The 19749-nt window shown below is 38.5% G+C and overlaps 2 protein-coding genes across 2 annotated transcripts; both read right to left on the reverse strand.

Moving 5' to 3' along the window:
- Positions 1-908: 908 nt before the first annotated feature.
- lztr1 (leucine zipper like post translational regulator 1) lies at positions 909-8873 on the reverse strand. The gene is made up of 19 exons (XM_062417290.1): positions 8304-8873; positions 7503-7565; positions 7371-7427; positions 7200-7279; positions 6994-7102; positions 5985-6068; positions 5843-5900; positions 5599-5738; positions 5310-5511; positions 4656-4766; positions 4413-4505; positions 4195-4290; positions 3731-3920; positions 3463-3632; positions 2969-3252; positions 2330-2479; positions 1889-1994; positions 1678-1758; positions 909-1258 (listed from the first exon to the last, which is right to left on the reverse strand). Exons 1-19 carry the CDS (start codon positions 8453-8455, stop codon positions 1142-1144), a joined length of 2343 nt encoding a protein of 780 aa, XP_062273274.1. The 5' UTR covers positions 8456-8873; the 3' UTR covers positions 909-1141.
- Positions 8874-14495: 5622 nt separating this feature from the next.
- gal3st1a (galactose-3-O-sulfotransferase 1a) lies at positions 14496-16235 on the reverse strand. The gene is made up of 2 exons (XM_062418203.1): positions 16108-16235; positions 14496-15645 (listed from the first exon to the last, which is right to left on the reverse strand). Exons 1-2 carry the CDS (start codon positions 16233-16235, stop codon positions 14496-14498), a joined length of 1278 nt encoding a protein of 425 aa, XP_062274187.1.
- Between the last annotated feature and the right edge of the window lie 3514 nt (positions 16236-19749).

Here is a 19749-nt window from a genome sequence, read left to right on the forward strand (position 1 = left end):
ACATATTTTGTTAAAACCTTATGGGAGTTGAAGTAAATCACCTTCTCAAACCAAGGAGCATTGTCTGAGCTTATCATCCAGAGATCTGTGGAAACTGAAACCCCTGAAGGACGTGGGTAATTTTATGAAAGGTTAAGAATTGACCTTCAGCTTGTTCAGGTAGTGTGTGTTACAGGGGCTTTACTTCATGTCAAGGGTTTGGATAAGTGAACATCCCACTATAATTATCAAGACTTCCAGCAGAAACTGTCCCTTCTGAATTTGATATTTAAAATATATACCATATTTAAGCTTATTGCAACTTTGCTGCATGGAGTTTTTCTGCAATTTATCACCACTGTGCTTTCAAATTATGTACAAAGGTAAGATACGAGTGACTATTGCTCACTATAAAGAGGGAACAATAAAGACTCAGTTCAACATGACTCACTTTATATGAGAAGATTTTATTAAGGCTTTAAGTACATAAAACCCACATGGGTAAATATTTATTAACAGCATACTGATGTCACTAATAAATATACATTGCTATATTGTACAGATATATGGAGAGTTTATGTCTGTTATTTATGGTAACGTGTTTATGATACTGAAATTAGACAGGACAAATAGATTTGTTTTATGTAATCCAGGCTTAACTGTGTCAGAGCTGAGAATAATGAGTGATGAATACAGATTTAGATCAATAATTTTAAGGGTATACCATGATTAAGTTACATTTACTGTAGATGACTGTGAATGTATCTGAGGAGACATTTATATAGTATCACAAGTATGAATTATTACAGTAAACTGCATGTATATAAAAATGCAGCATCAATACTGAGCAGAATAAAACCTTGCAAAAGTTTTGTTATGCATATACAAAATAAATACATGACAAAATAAACATAGTAAACAATCCTAACTGAGCTAGAAACTGGTTTATTCACTGATTTCACTCCTCATTGAGATGCAGAGTGAGACACAAAAACAACTTGATACTGCACAAATAAAAAAGGAGTCTATGGGAGTTGAGACATGCAAGGTCCAACATAAAAAAAAGTACTGTGTGTGGGGAAGAGGGAATGAATACAAATAAGTGGAGCAGAGATATATGGCTTCTGTAAGAGGAGAGCAGAGCCTGGCTCTCCACATCATCCTAAATGTCCGAACCCATCTCGGCACACTGTTTGTCTGATATGTGTGTAGCTAGAGACTCAATGATGTCCAACAGCAGCAGCTGGCTGAGAGACCGCAGGTTGGGGAGCTTGGATACCTTTAAAAGGGAAGGAGAGCAAAAAAATTAAAAGAATGAGTCAGAAATTAAGACAAGGCAATGAGTCAACTTAGTAAAATGAGGAATAAGCAGCACTTGCTCATGCTAAAAAAATCAAAATAAAACAGGAAGAAGCTTAACAAAAACAGCAGAGCTAACACTCTGTGAAGAAGGGTGAGGATTGAGCGCTTCACTGTGTCTTTGAATAACAAACAATAATCAGAGTGGCACTATGACCCTCATCATTATGCGATGAGGTGCTTGTACAGCCGGCCTCCCCTCTATGTAAAAGATGGAGGGTGATCCACTAGGAGGCCAAAAGGTGTCAGTCTCCCACAAAGAGGACGGGACTACAGGGTTAGCTCAGCTGCAGTGAGTGGGCAGCAAACCCCCAGGGCTCCGGATACAAGCCCACCCACCTTGATGAACTGGTGGACAATAATGTGGAGGCAGTGTTTCTTCATGTCCAGAGCCTGGGTCTTATCCGCCGCCTCCAGGATCTGAAGAGGGGACAAAGTATTTAGGTGGAAATGAGTGAAGAAATTATTCTCAATGCAAAGAAATTCTGCAAGCATGGGGCAGTGTTGTTAAATTAGGTCACTGCTCCCTCATGGCTGAAAACATAAATACCTGCAGGACATTCTCCACAGTGACGTTCATCTCCAGATTCTGCTTGCAGTACGCCTGCAGCCTGTTATTTGAAAACCCGTAATAATATGGTGCAGCAAAGAGATAGCTGTTCAACAAAGGTCAAGGAAAAGAAAAAACAGGATTTCATCATTGCAGCAGTCACTTTAAAAGGTACAGACTGCAGCTCTTTATGGATCCCAATAAGGTAATTTTGACCTAAATCTTACCAAATCTCAAGCATCTATTTAATAAAAACATAGCTGCTTTCAACCATATTTTAATGTTACAACTAAATCCAAACATCTGGTGTATTGGCCCACTCGCAGCACTTTACAGTTGACTGAAATAATGCAAAACCTCCTGATTTTTCTGCAGAATTACAAAGTCAACAAATCATATCTTTCAAAGAGGCAAGAAGTGGTTTGAATCTGAGAAGGATACAGTGAATCCTCTGGAGGCATGTTGACGTCCCCATAGTAGATATAACGCAGCATAGACTCAAATGCCTGCTTACTTGGAACCATTTCACCGATGGAGATGTTTACTTGACCGTCCTCGGGCATGAAGGAGCGGAACATTGCCTCGAAGTAACTGAGGAATCAAAGAGTACACGTTACAAATGTTTCTGTCAGTACAATGATAAAATGTTAAAAATGTATATAACCTTTCTTGAATTTAGCACATCCCGAAATTTTGCAAAAGGATTGGTCCTCAATGGTGTATATTTTATGCTAAGTGCTATTTACAATCTAAATAAATGTAAACTTATATAAACCTTACCTGCACATAATATACTGTTGTACAAACTTAAATGTCTCATTGAAATCTTAAAAACACATTTTAAAGAGGAACATCTTTGCTAGTATGAGTTAAAAATATTTTTTCTATTTTGAAAGCAAAAACAGTTATCAGCACATATGATTTTTCAGCAAAACCTTTAAATAACAGGAACGTTGAGCTTACTTGCAATTAAACAAAATGTACAAAACATTTTGAGTTTAATAATTTGCTACAGTGGCTATACATGAGAAAAAATGTTTTTAAAAAAGTTTAAATAATTTGGTTGTGCTGGGTCTCTACCTGGATCGAGCTGCCAGTATGGCTTTATGCGCAGGTCGCGGGTGTCCATCTAACAGCAGAATAATGTCGCAGAACTCCAGGCCGCCTCCCTCAAGGTAGGCCTTCATGTCCTGCACCAGGGAGGTCCCGATATCCACAGGCTGGTCCGAGTACAACCTGAGGGGAGGCTGCTGCTTTCGCCGCACGATCTCCACAATCAGTGGTGTGGACAAATGTTCAAACTCCTTTGTCATGATCACCTGGTTGAAGTGTGACTCCTTCACCACAAAATTAAGGCAATGTTCCTGGAGGAAGAAATAATTGGGTATAAATGATAGAATAAATGATTCTTTTTTGATTACTCTGCATCCTAAAAGTAATTTAACACAAAGTTACAAAGCACTGTTTAATGGATTTTGAGTTTTGAATTTGATGTACTGAAGACCTCAACCACTAGGGGTCAGTAAAAGCCACACTTGCAGCAGGTTTTGTGTTCGACCTTTATTCAGACGTACCTTCAGCTGGTCCAATTGCAGCTTGTTGGCATTTTCACAAACACTGAGAACGTTCTGCAGGTCGACAGACGCCTCAATGTACTGCACGCAGAGCTGCTCCAGGCGGGAAAGCTTAAAACTGAGGGCCAGTTTGTATACATCCATGATTAGGAGAACATCCTGGACGTGACCTGTATAGACAAGAAAAAAAACAACATTTAGTCTTTCTTTCTTGATGATTACAGAATCCAGAGACTGACAAACAGGGCAAACATGTGGAGAGAGCTACCTCTGCGCGGGTACTGGATCTTGTCTGTGTAGAGGAACTGCATCAAGACTTCAAAAGGCTGGGCCTCTGCTTCCCTGATTGAGACCTCTAGCATCGGCTGTGCACCTGATGGCTTGTTGCCTCCTGAGATATCCCTCGTTCCTCCAGTTGCCCCCTCGTCACTCTCCTCGCTGCTCTCCTGTTTAGTCTTCTGCACACAGAGAGCAGATTATGTAACACTTCCTGTTTACATCCCAGCAGAGGTTGATCTATAGCAGTGACCTCCCCACTTCAACTGTTTGTATAACCATGTATCTTGTTTTAATAGTAGTTGTTGAACTACAAAAGCCTCTTTCTTTATCAAATATTTCTTGTGTATAAATATCTTCTGACAACATCTATGATCCTTGTCTTCTCTCACAGGAAATGAACAGTACAGTCTGACAGTGTACAATGAGATGAATTTTGTTATCTTAGGCTCTGACCTGTCGCTGCCTGTCCCGAGCCTGCAGGATTTTCTTCCGCAGCCATTGGCATCTTGCGGTCACTATGGCAATATGCCCCAAGACTCTCTCCTCCCTCTGGAAACAACACAAGGATTAACAAAAAAGTAGTTATTTGGATAATGTGTATGACACCTTACACTTCTTCTCAGCAGTAAAGATTTTGAGACTTCATTATCACATTCAGCCATGAAACTCACTTCTCCCAGAATAAACACCACATCACAGAACTGACGGTTCTCAAACAGTTTTCCGTAGTCTTCGTGGAGAGTACACTTTGGATAACATGAGAACTGCAACAGGAAGAACATTTATTTTAAAAGCTAAAGCAGTACCAATGAAAGAATGGTTCAAGTATTGCAAATTCATCATGTTTTCTTTTGGCAGTAGAGGCTTCTCCCCACTTTGGAATATTAGATATTTGAAGCAAGCAAGATACCAACCTGGAATCTGTACATCTCCCCACTGCGTACATTGTTGTCCACAGTCCCTCCAAAGATGTACATGGCATCTTGAATCACAGCAGCAGCATGGAAGAGTCTCCCACTGGGCATCTGAGGAGGCAGGGAGAGAAGAAATTCATCATTTAAAAAGAATAAGGAGATTGTTAATGATTGTTATAATCTAGATTTCTTTACAATTCATGTAAATTTTAACACAAAGATACAGAATGTCCTCTACAGTATTCAATTAAAAGCAGCTAAACTCAACATTTTACAGATTTCTATGTCCAATAATGTTTTAATTGCAACAAAGAAGGATTCACACACAGAACAAAAACAGAGTTCATTTTAAATATTCTTATTCATTTACTAATTTCAGAGCCGTACAGACAGCGAATAAAATGCACTGCAGATGTTTTAGTCCATGTTTGACTTGACCACTGCACCAGAGAATAAGATAAACAAAAGGAAAGGGTTTTTCTTGACTTTAAAGATGTATTACATAAGAGAAGTGATTGTACTAAATGGATGTTAAACACAGGATTAACATATTCCTGTTTATCATTTAGATGATCAATCAAACATATTTCTGAATCAGGCAACCACTTCCTTTATGTCTTGACGCAGCACTCTATAAATCCATTAGGTTTGTACCTCACTGTCCAGGCTGGGTTGGATCACCTCCCAGGTCTGAGAGTCCACATCATAGCAGTGCAGCTCGTTGGGCAGAGTGTTATCAGCAGCACCTCCAAACACGTACAGATGCCGGTCAAAGGCAACCATTGTGTGGCCATAACGTCTCTGGGGAGGCGGGGGTGAGCCTCGCAGTAAATGTTCAGTTGGGATGCGTGTCCACCTGAGAAGATGGAGAAACATGATCTAACATTTTTAACTACTGGATTAGTAACTGCAAGTCCCAGGCACATGCAAAGAGTTTGCTCACATGTGGCCCTTGAACTCGAACTGGAAGAGGTTGTTGGTGATCTTAGCTCCACTCTGACCAGAAAACACAAACATCTTGTCCCTGCATACAGCTACAGGGAAGTTGCAGCAAGATGGAGGAATCTCACCACTCTGATCGATCTGATGGACAGAAAGGCAGAAACTGAGATGTTATTACATACGGTGTCTCTGTGTGTGTGTGTGTGTTCTTCTCTTAATGTTATATGAAGAATTATTATACTGGCCTCCTCCCAACATGCGTGTTCTCGATCTTGCAGGCTGATGGTCCACATGTCATTCAACCTACACATGGGAAAATATCAATCAATATTATACACAATAAAAAACCAACAGTGAAGATGTGTTAAAGAATAAAGTCAAACATACCTCGCATTCCCATCATAGCCAGCAAATATCCACAGTTTATCACTGTAGACTGTAGCCCCGTGTGCAGACCGTGCCACTGGCAAGCTAAAACAAAGACAAAGGAATGACTAACAGATGAGCTCATTGTTTTTGGTTTTATTGATTTCCACCTAAAAAAAAAGATCTACTGTGACTTATTTACATATGGATTTCATGTCCCAAGCAACCAATAAGTTGTGTTTCCAGATGCATGAAAACATTATTCACAGGAATTTACAGTAAACGAGCTCAACAAAGACATCTCAGATCCCAAAACAGAAACTGACAGTCAAACATCGGGAAAAACAGAAAATCGTGTGCAAATCATGTTTTGCTGTTGTCATGTTAGACCAAATCAGGTGTTGAGACAGATTTGAGCAGAGGTATGTAGGGGTATGGGGGCGTTTGTGCTCTTGAACGTAACCACTGTGAAAGTATCAGAGCATAACGTTTATTTATCTAATACCAGTTTTCTCGCTACCACCACTTCCTCTCTTTTTTCACTCTCTACTTATTCCAAACATAGCTGCTTTCTCTGTGACACTGCTGCTCTTAGCTCTCTCTCTCTCTCATAGTTTTAAAATTGAGTCAGGAACATCTTTGTCCTCTGTTATGGCATTATTACTGCTCTGATCAGTCTAATTGATGGCTATGTGTGACGTCGGGTTGCATTTCTCCAAAAGTTGACTCTGGATCAACTTACTCATCAGAGGCTGGTGCGGCGCCATTGTGGCCAAAACCGCAGCCCGAATACACTATCCAATTCAACTGAATGGGTGGACTGGCGATTTCACCACACCCCATGATTTGGTCTGGCTACAGTACTTTTTGCGCCACAAATGGTATTCATTTTTTTATATTATTGATATTTTATGCACACTTTGTTTAATATTCAAAATAAACAAATCATTTGCCACATTTTTTTGGACCCTACAGTGGCTTTAAAACAAGTGGCTAACCTACAAACACAACAATTTCAAAAATACATTACCTCCCCTCCACTTTCCATTCAGTCCACTGTCCTGTTGCAAACTTGTACTCAAAAAGATCATTTTTGTTTTTCAAGTTTGAGTTTGAGTAGATGTCTCCAGTGTAGCCCCCTGAAAGAGATTCAAGTTGCATATTGCATCATTAATATTAAATGAGTTTGAAATGAGTAGAAAACATGGTATTTGATTATAAAGAATGTAAACTTACCAAAAACAAACATGCTGCTGCCATAAACAACAGCCGAGTGGTGATATCTGGGAGCAGGTGGAGTTCCAGTGGTGAAGGCCCTGTAAAATATATTAAATCCAGGAATTCAGTCACATTGTGCAGCTTACATGTCCATAATTTATAAGGCATGTTGTGCTGCTGCAATCTTACCGACACCATGAGCAGTCCTTCACATCAAAGCGGAGCAAGTCATTCAGCATGTTCTTCCTGTTGGACGACCGATTTTTTAACATAGTTTTGGACAACAAATATAGAGAAAATGTCTGTCTGAGTATTACTTACCCATTGTCTCCCCCAAACACATATATGGCATCTCTGTACGCCACAACAGTGTGCTTGCTGCGCCTATATAAAACCAAATTAAGGTCATTTAAGGTAATACACGTCTAAGTTCAAAGGACAGGTTCACAATTTTTCCCAAGTCTTTCGTAAAACAACAGTCAAGTGCCAAAATGAACATTGAAAGGTTTTCCTCGCTGTAATCCTTCCTCCTGTTAAAAGATCCTCTATAAATGTGCTTTCAATGCAAGTAAACCATACCATGTCCACACTAATGTGTCATTTTTGCAATTGAAAATGTATCTGAGGCTTACAAGAGGCTTCAGCAGTCTGAATTGGTCATATTCAGTGAAGTATTTTTAACATCAAACTCCCTCTATGTTTTCTTGGACAGTGTTTCCCTGTTGAACTGCAGTGGAAGTATAGAAACAAAAAGAGGGGCTTTGGCACTAAAGAGACTGAAACGTTGAAAGACATCTACTTAATTCGACTCATTTTGGATCGCTGAAGCTTCATATTAGTTTCTGATAAACTTTTATATACATTTTTGCACTGATGAGGCCTGTAGATTTTGGGCCCCATCACTTACATTATAAGTGCATTATCAAAGGATATACTAATGGTCAGTATGAACCATAGACTGTATATAAAATGAACAGGAGGAATGATTACAGCGACAAAAACCTATTTCAGTATTAATTGGGCGCCTGACTGTTGTTTTAAGACATACTTTTTTTAAAAAGTGAACTCATCCTTTAACCAGTCAACTGAAGCTGTTGCTATCATCATCTGTCAAAATGTTACCTTGCACCAACGAACTCGTCACATGGAGGAAGTCTTCTCCAGCGATGAACTGTCTCAAATGGGCCAAAGTTAAGAGTCAGATATTCCACGCTGTCGGAGCAACTGTGGTCGAAGTCAACACTTGGAGCCACTTTAGTAGATTTACAGGACATTGTTGCTAACTCATCCAGCTGATGCACCTTTTCTCAGGGCCACTCATCTGCACGGAAGCCCGCAGCTAAGTTAACGCCATCGTTTAAACACTTAAGTAGCTGTCTAACACTGTGATCACTGACATAGATACAACTAAAGTCGGATTTATTGACGTTATAGCATTATTTTCAGTCAGTTAGCGACTGGCGACGCTAAAAGCTACAATTAGCCGCATAGCTAATGCTCGCTAACTAGCTAGTGCTGTGCTATTGCTACAGCAGCAAAACAGCTACAGCAAACAAATAAATAAAACAAATAATAGACGATATATTATAATATCTGCTTTATCCAGTTTACTTCTTCAGCTGGTGTGTTCCTCCTAATTCATTTAAAAAGCCACAAGACGTAAAAACCAAACCAATGTTAGTAAAACCGGAGCAGTCCTTCAGTCACGCCCCCGACTGACAGACACTTCCTGTCATGTAGAGAGGGCACAACAGGACATAATGATAGCTCATTATTAATTCATAAGAATAATGATGATTAGTCATTAAGGATTTAACCCCGAACACCATTGGCTGTATATACAGTAGATCTATAGTGTAAAATGTTAGCAAAGCTTTGACAAAAAGTCAGAAGTTGAAACTGTTGATAAAGATGATCCTTAGCTCATCATCGGTCCTAAGCTGTCTAACATCATCATTGTTAGTGCATTGTTAGTTATCTTTTAAGGAATGAGCATTGAAAACCAAAAACGATTTTCGTTTTAAAATACAAAACATTACATTTAAATAAATTGAAATAGAAAATAATTTATTTTTCCTGGTCAAAAAGGGATGAGCAGAAATGGTTTTTTTTCCTGTTTCCTCATATTCTGAGACCAGATGTCATCATCAAGGCAAGAGCGCAGTAAAGATCAATAACAAAAAATCCTGCCTGTGCAGGGGGAAAGTAGTTTAACACTAACCTCCGCAAGGGTCTGACAGACTGTCATATGTATCAAAGAGAACGGCTGCAGGTGGCACCAAAACATGCACACACAAAACCAAACACGCTTCCTAAGCCAACAGATCCCCACTGACTCACTTCAGCTGAAAAAACAGCTGAGATAAATTAAATAAAAGCCTTCCTGGATTCACTAATCTTACCTGTCGAAATAAAACATACTCTGACTAGACAGTCAAATTAGCATGCAGTGCTGAAATATTGAATTTATGAAAATAAAGTAAACCTACTGCCCAGATCCTTAAAACTAAATTAGTACCTCAAAGGAATTAACATTATTTTACATACATTGACAGGGCATTAACACAGGTGGAGGTCCTGGATTCCCCCCGGAGAAATACGCCATCAGCAGGGATTCCAAACCGATGACGTTTTGACCCCAACTGCTCTACTGTTCTGCTATCTCTACTGTAAACGTGATGATATATGAGTTTCAGCATATGCTCTTAAGTACACTGTGTGTGTACTTGTCACAGAGATGAAGACATCCTGTCAGGAATTGAAGATTCGGCAGAAGATGTTCTCGGAATAGGGTTGGTTTGGTTCAAGTCTTACTACTGCAGATACTGGCCTTTATTGAGTTGTATTATTTAGTGATATTGACTGTACTTTTTGAACTGTCTTTCTTATTTTGCCCGAATTGTCCTTGTTATTTCAGTCAGTGCTGAAGAGCCAAAGCAACATGTGGACACAGCACGACTGCACGCAGTCCCTGATTTGCCTTTTGGGTAAGTAGTTATGCACTTCATAATAATAATAAAGTAAAAAAGTGTGTGTTCACAATCACATGGTTCATTTTGGACATATCAGGTGGAGAAATAAGAAAGTATTTCCTATTCTTCGTCTATCGGACAAAATATGTTTAAAGTTATTTATAATTTGCCATTTGTACTACATGTTGATCAACTGCAGAACTGAAACCATTTCACGACCACATCTTGATGTACAATGAGGCCTGGATTATAACCATAATGTCCACAGGCCAGCAATGACAAACAGGGATGGTATTTTGCTGTATGTTAAACCTAATTACCTTACTAAACCACTGACCAACATGCATTTATAATTACAATTAGAAAAAGAAGTACTACAAAAACTACCACAAATTCAAAATGTCATCATATACAGATTGTTGTGTTTATTTTTATTTTTTTCTTAAGGTAAATCTGAAACAAAGAGTCTGGGAGATGGAGATTATATGCTCTTGCAGTTCCAAAGGATGACAGTTACTTGCCAGACGGCAGGCTGAAGATGAGGGGATGCCCAGAAACAGAGTGATGCATCCCTCAGACCCACGTTAACGTTAGCATTATGCTGAAGTTAGCAGGAGACTTGGAACAGGTAAACTGACATATTTTACTGCAGCAACAAACCTCAACAAACCCGTAGGGTAACTACACCAGACTCTAGGTGCTGCACCGTGTTAGGGAAATTTTCAACATTTACGTCAATCATTGGCATGCACTGGGTCAAACTAGGCTCTGCGGTCATCGCAAGGCCACACCAATTCTTGGTTTAGACACTGTCTCCCCTTGAGATAATGGTAAGCAGTGAGTCTGCTCCTTTTGGGGAAAACAGAAGGCATTCTGATAGTGTTGCTATAGCAGCCGAGGTCAGATATGTGTTTGCCTGTGTTTTTCCTGAACGGGGTAGAGGTAACTGTAGTCAGAGGCTGATATTGTGTTGGATGGAGGACAAAGGTCCTGAGTGGCGTCTAAGCACTGTTTTGTCTGTAGACCAGTAGACTAAATTCTGTATGTTGTAGGTGTGTTGGATCTGCCCATATTTGGGCATGGCTCAACCTGTGGCATTATCTGTGTGGTTTAAAGTCTATCCCTGGAGGACAGAAACTTCAGAATTGAAGGGAGCATCAGAACATAATGTGTGCTGATCATTCATTCACTTCTCCTTGATCAAAAATAAACCTTTTCAATGCAAGACATCCTGGACTATCTACTCTCTCCATTGACGTATGGGCTGCATAATTAAAAATCTCTAACACACTGTAATAAACAGAATTTTACCAGATAGATCTGAATAAAAGATTTCCTTCATGCAGAAAACATGAAATTAAGATTCTGTTTCTTGTTTGCCTAAACTGCAAATTATTTTAACAATATTGCTGTAAATGCAAGTAGATACATCTATCATGCATGTTTGTGTAAACAGGCTACTAATTGCTAAACTTTTGTTGTTGTTGTTTTTGACACCAATGTTACCACGATAATCTCCAGCAGCCAACCAGAAAAACAGCCATCCAATCAACCTGGCAAATTAAAAGATAACCTTGATAGGAGATGGACACTACTTTAACAGTTTATGTTATTTTTAACCCTGACATTTTATTTGTCATGGTTGTGGTTGGTAACTTTTTCAAGTAGAGAGTTGACATTTAGATGTAATTATCTCTATAATAAGTAATAAAACAAAGTTTTGTAGTATCTTGTCTGTCACGCTTTTGGATTTATATGCATTTAGCTTTGGTAATGTTGTGACACATAGTTACACGTTTTAAGCAGTACAGTGTGTTACAAACCAATACAATGCAAAACAGTTTTTAAAGCTTTAAGACTCCAGCTCCGGCTGTGACCCTGTGAGACCTCATGATTCAGCTCTGGGTTATTTTAACAGCACTGTAATGATGTACTTCAGTGCCTTTGAACTGCAGTGCCCCTCGCTGGCCTTTGTTCCCCTCTTCTTCTCACTTCCCTGGCCGCCTGTCATCCGTGCACCCCGTGTGTGTCCGTGTTTATACAATAGATACTCACCTCTCCTTGAATTTTTCACGTTTTATTTTTACAACAGTGAATCACAGTGGATGAAAGTAGGATATTTCTAAAAACTGATGAACAGAAAATAAATACTTAACTGTGCTAGCGGAGGCTTGCTGATCACTATTTGCCACTTTGGTGTATCATCCTCATACTTACATTTTCTTAAACAGGATAATCGTCATACATTTGCTCATTTAAAATAGCCACTGCCAACACTCAAATATATTGATGCTTTATCTTAGTCCATAATTTCAATTTCAACTTCTTCAAAGATGTGTGGATGTCATGTACATTCATATACAATAAACTGAACAATCTTGCTGCTTACTATGTACAAAGAATCATTATAAGGATTATACATATAGTCACAGATAGAGGGGAAGCTGTTGACTTTATGAATCAAACAAAACAAATAATACATGCAATATTACATGCAATTTTCACTTTATTTTTGAGGATAAACATAAAAAAGATGATCGTATATTGTCAAGAACTATTGGGAGGTGTATGGAGGACAAAATCAGTCAATTACAAATAAATGAATCAATAACTAAAATACATTAATACATACAGAAAACACTTATAAATAAACAAAATATTAAATGGATAGAAATAATAAATAAATAATGAATGGTACAATGCATTAACAAGACAAAAATATGTGTTTCTCAATGTAATTACCGTTACCTTTTTCAGGCAGTGATTACAAGGCTGTGCAAACATGTAGGTGATATTTAACACTGTTGGTCATTGTCATACTGACTTGCTAAATAGGATTCACTTTTCTTGGCTGACAATGATTCTTTTGTTGTTTGTTTTTTTTTGGCTCACTATGCAACAAAGTCCTACTACATCATCAATGTACCTGCCAAGACATCTGGTGAGGCCTATAAGGAATGTAACAATGTGATAGCAGGAGACTGCATTTTATATTAGCAGAAAACATACATAAATATATTGACAGATAAAGAAAGTAAATGAAAAAATAAATATTTTAGGTTTGATTGCATAGCGCTGTACTCATCTGTGTCATTATATTTGTTTTTAATTTATTAATATCTTTGCATTTTATTTTCATTTTACTCGAATATCTTTTCATGACATTTTAAGCTGTGATGGCAGGACACAGGACAGGTGTGAGTAATAACATTAATTAGGGCTAAATTTCATTTAGACGAACCAGTTCTGGGGTCCTACATGCAGAGTGATCTTTGATGTTATTATTTGCACCTTTGCAATGTCTGCCACCATTGAAGGACAGGTTCACAAGTCTTTCTTAAGACAGGTGCACGAATGAACTTGGAAATAGATTTTTCTTGCTGTAATCAGTCCTCCTGTTCATACTGACCATTGGAAGATCTCTTCATAATGAATTTACAATGAAAGTGATGGGGGTCAAAATCCACAGTCCTCGTGTGCAAAAATGTATTTACAATCTGAAGCTAATATGAAGCTTCAGTCATCCAAATTAGTCAAATCAAGTAGGTATCTTTCAAAGCCAAAGTCCCTCTTTTTGTTACTATACTTCCACCGCAGCTTAATAGCGAAATGCTGTCTGAGGACACACAAAAAGGGAAAGACTGACCAGCAAGGAAAACCTCTTTCACACTTCATTTGGGCACTTGACTGTTGTTTTAACACTGACTTGAAAAATTGTGAACCAATGCTTTAAAAAGCTCTGTATTTTCTTACATATTTCTTAAATTACGGCTGATTTTGTCCTCCATAGACAATAAAATAATACTTACATTCACAATTTTTCACATCTGTATTTTACCCCTCAGTTGGATTTCAGACACCTAGAACTTTAAAGTTATAAACGAAGCATCATTTTATCCGTGTCTTTGACCAATTTTAAAAGTTTGGCAGGGATGGCAACGTTCGGTCTTTATTCCATCAAAGGACATGTAAAATTAGTCCTGAACTCCACTGTTCACTTAACTCCTCCATTAGAACAAACTCAAATCTGATGATAATAATATTTTAATGTTTGATAAAACATAGAGAACAATACTAGGCCTCAGCTATATGTAGTAAACTGGTTCAGTATTTGTAGATTGTGAGGTCAACTTTTTTTTCTGAAGCACCCATCAGAGACATTACAGCGCACAAACATTTGAAATGCAAACAAGTCAATGCAGATACTTTTTTTTTTTTTTTAATTAGACAGGTCACAAGATTGAAATGTGACAGAAACCTCTAACCTCTCACACTATTAATCACATTTCTTTTATTATAGTCTTTCAGAGTTGAATTGGCCCCTCTTGCTCACATACTTACGTCACCAGTTAATAATATCCCGGACATGGCCCCACAGCTTGGTGATCCACAGGTTAACCCCGAGCTCTGTTAAATACTGAAGCTCTGGCATCAACATCTTACGACACAACTTCTGATATGCTTTGTCCACATTCTTCTTCAGGTTGTAGCCCATTATGGACTTCTCTCCGATGGGCTGCCAGGGCTGCATGGCTGTCTCTTGGATGCTGCCAGCTTCCACGGCATGACCCCCTTCAATGCAGATGGCTGCCATCTCCGTATTCCTCCTCCTGAGCTCTGCCACATCCTTAGCCATACGCCTATGTCCATATGCGTCCACTTTCTTCCAGAAGGTCTGGTTGAAATGCTGGTATAGCCTCCAGTCAATAGCATTCCACTCAAGGGCCCTGGCCCTCAGTTCTGGGGTAAGTTTAGACACAGTGGACCCCTTGCGGGCGTTGAGCTTGAAGAAGAGCAAGTCATCCATCTCCCAGCAGAGGGCATTCTTGAGCAGGATGAGAGATTCCTCAAAGTATTCCACTAACATGACAAGCTGAAATTGGTCAATGATGAGTTTGATTCCCTCTTCCACCCGTGGATCATCCAGCTCCAGAGTGTTGTCATGTCCGAAGTCAAAGAACAGCAGATTCTTGAGGTAGAAAGAGTTGAATCCCTCTGGATCAAAGTAGTAATTGGGGTCACGTAGAAACTCAGTCAGCTTGTAATCTCCTGGTATTTTCCAGGTGAAAGGCACCAGCCGGCCAAAGTAGTGAAAGGATGACTCAAAAAGCTCTGCAGGATCTCGCAGAATAGTGATGTAAGAGGTATCCATAGGGAGCAACTTTGCCACTTCGGGTGCATTGAAGCGCATGTGATTAGAGATAATATTGAAGCACATCCCAGGTCTGTAGTCTTTAACCTGCGAGCGCTGGAAAATAGAAGGATAGAAGAAGTCATTCCTGCTGTCAGGGAAGGCAAATTTGAGCTGGTGCTTCTCTCCGAAGCGGAAAAGGATGTTGAGGAAGGTGCTGCTAGCCGTCTTGTGGGTCTTCAAGAACATGATATCCACTTTAGGAGTACAGGCCTGGCCAGCAGTCTGTTGTGAGTTGTTTGTGGTTGGTTTAGTGTGGAGCTGGGATGGACGGTGGGCACAGGAGTAAGGCACCGGGACTCTACAGGGGAAAAAAACATGATTTGATCTCTTTGGGCTTCAAACTTTTATTTAACTGAAACCATCTGAGATATTTAGAGTGGAAATCTCTCTTTGGTGATACAGCAACTCACAGGTTGGGAGTCACTCATTTAATCTTTTAAAATGCATTGTATTTTATGAGCTAACCATATGTTTTCAATACATAAACTCTTATAGCTGTAAAAAAAAAAAAAAAAAAAAAAAAAAAAAAATAGAAAGAAAGAAAATTTAGTTGAATAAAAACTACAATATTTGCTAGTCACTTTGACAGTAAGAAATGTTTTTTATGCATCTACTATACTTAAATTTGACAGTTAATAGTGCATGTTCTGAATTTTATCCAAATTGCAAATAATGTGATGTAAGCTTTGAACATGTATATATGTGTTAACATGATGTTGTATTGCACAGAGTGCACAAACACCAGTGTGACGATTCTTACTCGGGTAGACTGAAGTGGACTTGTGGAGTAGAGAGGCAGTAAAGCAGGATCATGCAGCTGGTCAGGAGGATACCCAGGACCAGGCTTTTGCACATGGACCTCCACTGCCTCCCTTGCTTGCCAGCCATGGTCCAGCAGAAACAAGGATTACCTTTAAACAATAAAAGAAACCATCATCATTGATATCTTTATCATCATGGTAAGATTTCCCTACCTGTTATTAGGTTGTAAAAGTTTTGAGTTTTATGCTAATAATAAAACTGGAGGCATGCTTTGTGAACACAATTATGACACTTTATATTAATTATTTGGATGGAATGTTACTTTGAACTAAATTATAGCATAAAAAATCTCCAGAGATTACAATCTGTTATCTTTTCCACAGGGGAGGACGTGATTACGCTTAAACTACAGAGATAGGAATCCGATGCAATAGCATACTGTTGCAAAAACACTGAACCTTATCATCATGTTAGTTTTAAAACTAAACTGGGACAGAGAATGAATAATTGAACAATAAGAAGATTGAATAATCTGCACAGTGATGTCAGTATTTCTGCTCTCTATAAAAGGAAGTATTTAATGCAGAGCTCTTGTATTGGATCACATTATATGTTTGGTCTTCATGTCCTGCAGCTTTAGGTGGGATCTTTTTTATCAAACACTAACTACGTATTGATTTCAGTGGACTTTCCCTTTTAATTGTATGTGACTCATTAATAACACTCTGACAGAGAGGGAAGGAAATGTTGAGAGTTTCATTTTATTTTCATTTTGATGAGACAGCTTGAAATGATTTCATAACAGCAGCTCCAAAACTGTAATTTTGTATAGATTACAGTATTGTCATGTGGTGGACCATAATTTAAGATGCTGAATAATATTTACCCACAGAGAACTACAATCCCTCTGTATTACAGCTAACCGCATTTCACTTGGCTGTACACTTCATAAACATTTTAAACACACAGTGTGTAGTTAAAATTATATAGGTGAGCCAAAAAAAATTACATTTGAATGACCACTTGAAATGACCAACGTTGTGTTTCTCACCTGTTCCATAAAATAAATAATGCATTACCGTGGAAAGTGATATTGCTTTCCCCCTGCAGACCGTGGTAAGATGACCCACCTGCTGACTCAGCTGCACTAGCAGCAAAGTGACACTCACCACCTTGAATTTCAAGCATTATATGACCCAGATACAGATCAGGATTTGGGGAGATGTTTACATAATTAGGTCACTATTTGTTTGTTTTTACTGCTTTTCTTGTGAGTTTATCAATATATATTTTGAATAATTATGAAAATCTGTCAAAGCCCTTGTTTTTTTCCACATTTTAGGTAATACTGATCTGCATCATTATCAGTAGATCTATTAGATTTTTCTCCGTATCCTAATTCCCATTTTTTACCTGCAAACACATATTCTGAGCTGCCATGAGAGGACACTCCCCAAGTTAAAATCACCTACATAATCTACTTCTAGGGTCGCATTAAATGTGGATTTTTTTGTGTGGAAGTCTGTAAAAACAATAAATAAATAATCTTTGTTATCTTTTTGTTGTTTAGGACTTAATAATAGGACTATAATAAAAAAAAAACGTAAAAGGACTATGATATAGTTCAACACATGGAGATTTGGCTGACAGTGCCGTCCACATGTCAGAGAGAAACATTTTTAAGGGTAAAAACAACTAGGTTAAATGTGGTTGAAGTTGTGATAACCCTTGCTATAACAGAAAGCCAAAGCCAATAATCAGCAATTTTCAGCTGCATGGGATGAGACTTTTATTCAATAATATTGTTTTGAACAACTCTTATATAACTGAGCAGGCTATTGAAGACAGAATTCTGAGATTAAAGTAAGAATTCACATTAGGATTACCTCTCCATTTGTGAGTTTGTTGTCTGTCATCTGATTCCTCCGAGAATTAATAACTGAATTTCCAACATCATGTTTGTAAATCACACACCAGAGTTTTAGTGGTTGCATGCTTGAACCCTTTCAACCTTATGAAGCATCCAGTCCTAAAACCTTCTCTGACAGGATGTCTGTCCCTTTTTAGTGTCCGGTGTGTTATTTATTATTCATTTTTAGAATTAGTCCAGCTCTGGGTTATGGCTAGAGGTAGATTTCTTTGGCCTTTTATTAATTTGGGTTACTATTGTTTGTATCAGCACATGATTGTACAAACATTACTCTGCAAACACGGCTATTTCTGCTCTTTGTGTGGACTCAATGAAGGGGCTATTATGAAGGCCTGTGAGAGAGCTTTCTTTCCACCATCAGAGTAGTTTCAGATGGTTGAGAAAAGACGGAGAGGAGACATTTTAGGCTAGTTTGAGCTGAAATATTACTTTTAGTGACAGTATTTTCCCTTGTTAAGCCTTTATTAACCTTCAAACCTGAAATCCTTTCGGACAAATAAAAGGCAATTTTATTTATTAGACTATTTGATTTAGTTGTTTGCTCAAGTTATCCCTAAAGACTTCCATGTAACCACAAGGAATGTCCTTGTAGAATGTATATTAGTACAACTTTATCCATTAGCCTTATCTCACCAACTCAGCATTGTTACAGCGCACCACTTAGGCTGAAAATGTTTACCCTGAACTTTGTATGGCAGCATACCGAAAACAAAGACAGATATAGGAAAAGTGATGTTGCATGTTATAATAGTATACATAGTATGGTTTTAACAGTAAAAGTTGCTAAATTGAGATTATGTTGCACTGTTTGTCCTTTCCTGAACAGCATTTCCTGTGAATATTTATCTGAAGGCATTTTCAAGTATAATGGCTAAACAAGCTTTTTTTTTTTTTTTTTTTTTTTTTTTTAAAAACAACCATACTATTATTGTCATTACAACACTCAAAATTATATATTTTGAGAGAGAAAAAAAAACGTATCGCAATCAAAAGACTGTTAATGATTCCTTACCTTCATACATAAATCCAAAGAGAAACTATTCAAAGTGTTTCTTGTCCAGCTGTGTAGTTTTCTGCCTTTTTCTGCCTCAGCTCCAGATGACTGTAACAAGTTGATTTGCCTGTTCTTATATCTGATCTTAACATACACATACTGTCATAGACCCAGCACGGTCCCACACTCCCCTTATCACAGGTTCAGTGCTACAGAGCTCACTCATCTGGTCCTCTTCTCCTCTTTCTCTCTGCACACCTGATGCCTCTGCATGTACACCTAATGCCTTGAGCTGCTTCCCTCCCTTAACTTTCAATTCCAAAACTGATCTTGCTGAGTAAAGCACTGCAGGGAGGCTCATCTAGCCACATGTGACGTCAGGGGACATGCACTTGTCAGTGAATGTAAAAGAGGAGGGAAGGGTGGAGGACATGGAGGGGAGGGAGAAAGAGAAAGGGAGGGAGGAGAGGCTGTATAGTCCCTATTCTGTGTCTACATACAGAGGGCTATTGAGTGCGGACACTGGAGTCTGAACTGCAAGCTGATAGGAGGGGTGGAAAGCAGCATAAAAAAAAAGAACAAATACAGAAAGTCAAAAGCACAAAGGCAAGAATTGTACCACTTGATCAAGACTGTTCTGTCTGTATTGTTCGAAATGCTTATTTCGCAAGCTGTGTCTACACATGCCATAGGAGGAGAAATGTACACAGGAGAGT

This window comes from Scomber scombrus, chromosome 4, assembly GCF_963691925.1.
Source record: "Scomber scombrus chromosome 4, fScoSco1.1, whole genome shotgun sequence".
Classification (NCBI taxonomy): domain Eukaryota; kingdom Metazoa; phylum Chordata; class Actinopteri; order Scombriformes; family Scombridae; genus Scomber; species Scomber scombrus.

What these genes read in the sequence shown, in the direction of transcription:
- lztr1 (XM_062417290.1), bottom strand. Translation starts at nt 8,455, where the DNA reads ATGTCCTGTAAATCTACTAAAGTGGCTCCAAGTGTTGACTTCGACCAC. An exon ending in GTGTTTGGGGGAGACAATGG is followed by an intron (nt 7,428 to 7,502) that starts GTAAGTAATACT and finishes GTCGTCCAACAG; the next exon opens with GAAGAACATGCTGAATGACT. An exon ending in TTCGAGTTCAAGGGCCACAT is followed by an intron (nt 5,512 to 5,598) that starts GTGAGCAAACTC and finishes CCATCTTCTCAG; the next exon opens with GTGGACACGCATCCCAACTG.
- gal3st1a (XM_062418203.1), bottom strand. Translation starts at nt 16,235, where the DNA reads ATGGCTGGCAAGCAAGGGAGGCAGTGGAGGTCCATGTGCAAAAGCCTG. An exon ending in GTCCACTTCAGTCTACCCGA is followed by an intron (nt 15,646 to 16,107) that starts GTAAGAATCGTC and finishes TTTCCCCTGTAG; the next exon opens with AGTCCCGGTGCCTTACTCCT.